The 2,912-nt window shown below is 22.9% G+C and overlaps 1 protein-coding gene across 1 annotated transcript; it reads left to right on the forward strand. All coding sequences in view use genetic code 6, as the record gives it.

The window, feature by feature from the left end:
* Window positions 1–253: 253 nt before the first annotated feature.
* On the forward strand, window positions 254–2,376 carry TTHERM_01508160 (helicase carboxy-terminal domain protein; the record flags this gene model as incomplete). Its single annotated transcript, XM_001015168.2, has 2 exons — window positions 254–271; window positions 349–2,376. The coding sequence occupies 2 exons, from the start codon at window positions 254–256 to the stop codon at window positions 2,374–2,376; spliced, it is 2,046 nt and encodes a 681-aa protein (XP_001015168.2).
* Between the last annotated feature and the right edge of the window lie 536 nt (window positions 2,377–2,912).

The following is a 2,912-nucleotide window of genomic DNA, read 5'->3' on the forward strand; positions in this document are numbered from 1 at the left end:
TTGTATATAATTTTATTTTAATAAATGCTTCACAGCACATCTTAATGATATTGAATTAAATAATATAAACATACAATATAATAGATTTAATACATTTTTAATTATATAATAGTTTTATATTTTTAATTAATATATATTTTTTTAAGATAAAATTATATAAAAAATTTATTTATTGTTAAAATCATTATCTTTAAACATTATTTGGATCTTTATGAATTTTCTTTATTTTTTCTTATTTATTAATCAGCTATAAATGATATTAGTTGAAATTGTATTTATTATAGAGAATAAGTTTATAACTACATTTAAACAGGTGAAATAAAAAACATTACAAATTATGAACCAAAGAAATAAGTTCTTTTAATAGATGAAGTTGATGTTTTCTTTAGTAAAGATTTTTTTGGAAACAACTATGAAATTGTAGCACCAATCTAAGATGTAACAATTGAAAACCTGCTAGATAAAATTTGGAGCAATAAATCTGATTGGAATTTTAGCTTTGAAAATATTTCTCAATCTGAGGAGTATAAATAGTGCATAGAAAAATTCAAATAATAGGCTGAATTAATAAAAGAATAAACAAAAATAGTTATTCATGATTTTAAAAATTTCAACAACATAATTGTTGAAAATTATAAAATTCAAAATGACAAAATAAACTATAAAAACTAAGATTAGTATTTAAATAATATATCATATGGATATAGAACTTTATACACCTACTATCTTGAAAATTAGAATTCAAGAATTTCAAATTTTAGCTTAAAGCAATAAAAAGTATTTAAAATTAACTGCGGTAGCTTTAGCTATTCAGAGTTACCTAAAAAGTTTTTCATAATCAAAGGTGTAACTGGAACTTTAGAAACTTTAAGTGGAAAACAATTAGAATTAATTCAATAAAATTATAAAATGAATTAATATACTTTGATCCCTTCAGTGTATGGAAAAAGTAAGTTTTCATTTAATGAACAAAAAGATATTAAAGCAGTTCCTTTAGAAGAGTATTATAATGCTATTACAGATGAGATAAATAAAAACTTAGTTGGAAAAAATAATGCAAAAAGGGCTGTTCTTGTCTTCTTTTCTACTAAAGAGTCTTTATTTGAGTACTACAATAGCTAATAATTTATAGTCTTAAAGTAAAATTAGTAAACTTAAATTATGACAGAAGAAAATTCTATTGAAGAAAGAATGAAAATTGTATATGATTCAACCTGTTCTGCGGTAATTACTTTAATGACTAGGATATTTGGTAGAGGTATAGATTTTAAAGTCAACGACATCACCATATTTTAAAATTATGGAGTTCATGTAATCCAAACTTTCTTTTCTGAAGATAAGTCTGAAGAGACATAGATAAAGGGAAGAACAGCTAGATAAGGCGAAGACGGCACTTATAGCATAGTCCTTTAAAAAGATACTCTTTAAGCTTTCCTTAAAAATGACAAAGACACAATGTAAATAAATAAACGAGATTAGATATATGAAGTTCTTGATAAAAATCGTGAGATTAACTTCGAAAATGACTTCAACAGTAATTTGGAATATTTAACAACTTCAATTAAGAGTCACAAATAATCAGAAATATTTTTAAATTATTTGAAAGATCGTAATTTAAAACAAATAAGTAATCATTTATTGTAGCTAAATTAAGGCCCAAAAGAAAAAAGAAATTCTAAAACTCTTATTGCATTAGATGTAACAGGCTCAATGGGTAATCTCATAACTTAAACTAAAAATACTATCTAAACAACCTTTGAATAAGCAAGGGATATCTTAAAATAAAAAGGTTATGATCCTTAATGCTTTTAAATAATGATATGCTGCTTTAGAAGTTATAATAGTAAATTTGAGGAGATATTAGAAGCTTCAAGTTGGGAAAATAACCCTGATAAATTAAGATCTTACCTATAAAAAATTACAGCTTCTGGTGGTACGTATCCTGGAGAGTCTGTAGAAGTAGGTTTGTGGTGGGCTAATAAATAAAGTGATGAAAATCCAATAGGTTAAGTTATAGTTTTAGGTGATTAGCCTGCACATCTGTAGTAAGAAGCTTAGTCACATAGATAATAACTTGGATAACTTTATTGGGATTCTACTCCTTTAAAAGGTTTAACTTATTATGTTCCAGAGTGTTATAAACTTTAAAGCAAAAATGTCCCAGTAAATACTTTTTATCTAAATTAATCTGCAAAATAAACTTATGAAGAGATTGCAAGTCTAACAAAAGGTATAAGTCAGTTTCTTGATATAAATTCAGCTTAAAGTTCCAAAGAATTAAAAAATGCTTTTGTTGAATAAATTTTAAAAGATATAGGAAAAGAAGATGGTCGCAGTAATGAATTAATTTAAGCATACAAAGAAAAATACTCTTGAGTTTGTTTGTTTATTCAAAATATTATTTTAAATTGATATATTTTGTTTGTGTAATAAACTAACTAACTAACTAACTATATTTTTATATGTTTGATTTTTATTTTTAAAATTTAAAAAGTTGATTTAATATTTTTTATAGTTATTATATTTAAAATTATAATTGATAATCCTTAATTGACTTTCTTACATACAATCAAAAATCTATTTAACTCCAAAAATTTTACACAAAAAAAAACTTACTAAAATTTATCTGCTTTCAATTTTTGTTAAATTTTTCTAATTTTTATCAATTTAAATAAAATTATTTATTTATATTGCTAAAAAAGAAGAACATAGTTCACAATAATATTATGAGAAAAAGGCTTATTTTTCCATAATTTACTAAATTACTTGATACTTCCTTTAATTTTATAACTTATTATCTTATTTTTAATTAATTTCCATCAATAAGCTTTATCCTATAATTAATAAAAGGTTATTTTGTTTTTTCCTTCAATAGCTTCTGGTTTTAGATTTTAAAAATTTTTAGTATTTAC

This window comes from Tetrahymena thermophila (genome assembly GCF_000189635.1).
Source record: "Tetrahymena thermophila SB210 genomic scaffold scf_8254655, whole genome shotgun sequence".
In the NCBI taxonomy this organism is placed as follows: Eukaryota; Ciliophora; class Oligohymenophorea; order Hymenostomatida; family Tetrahymenidae; genus Tetrahymena; species Tetrahymena thermophila.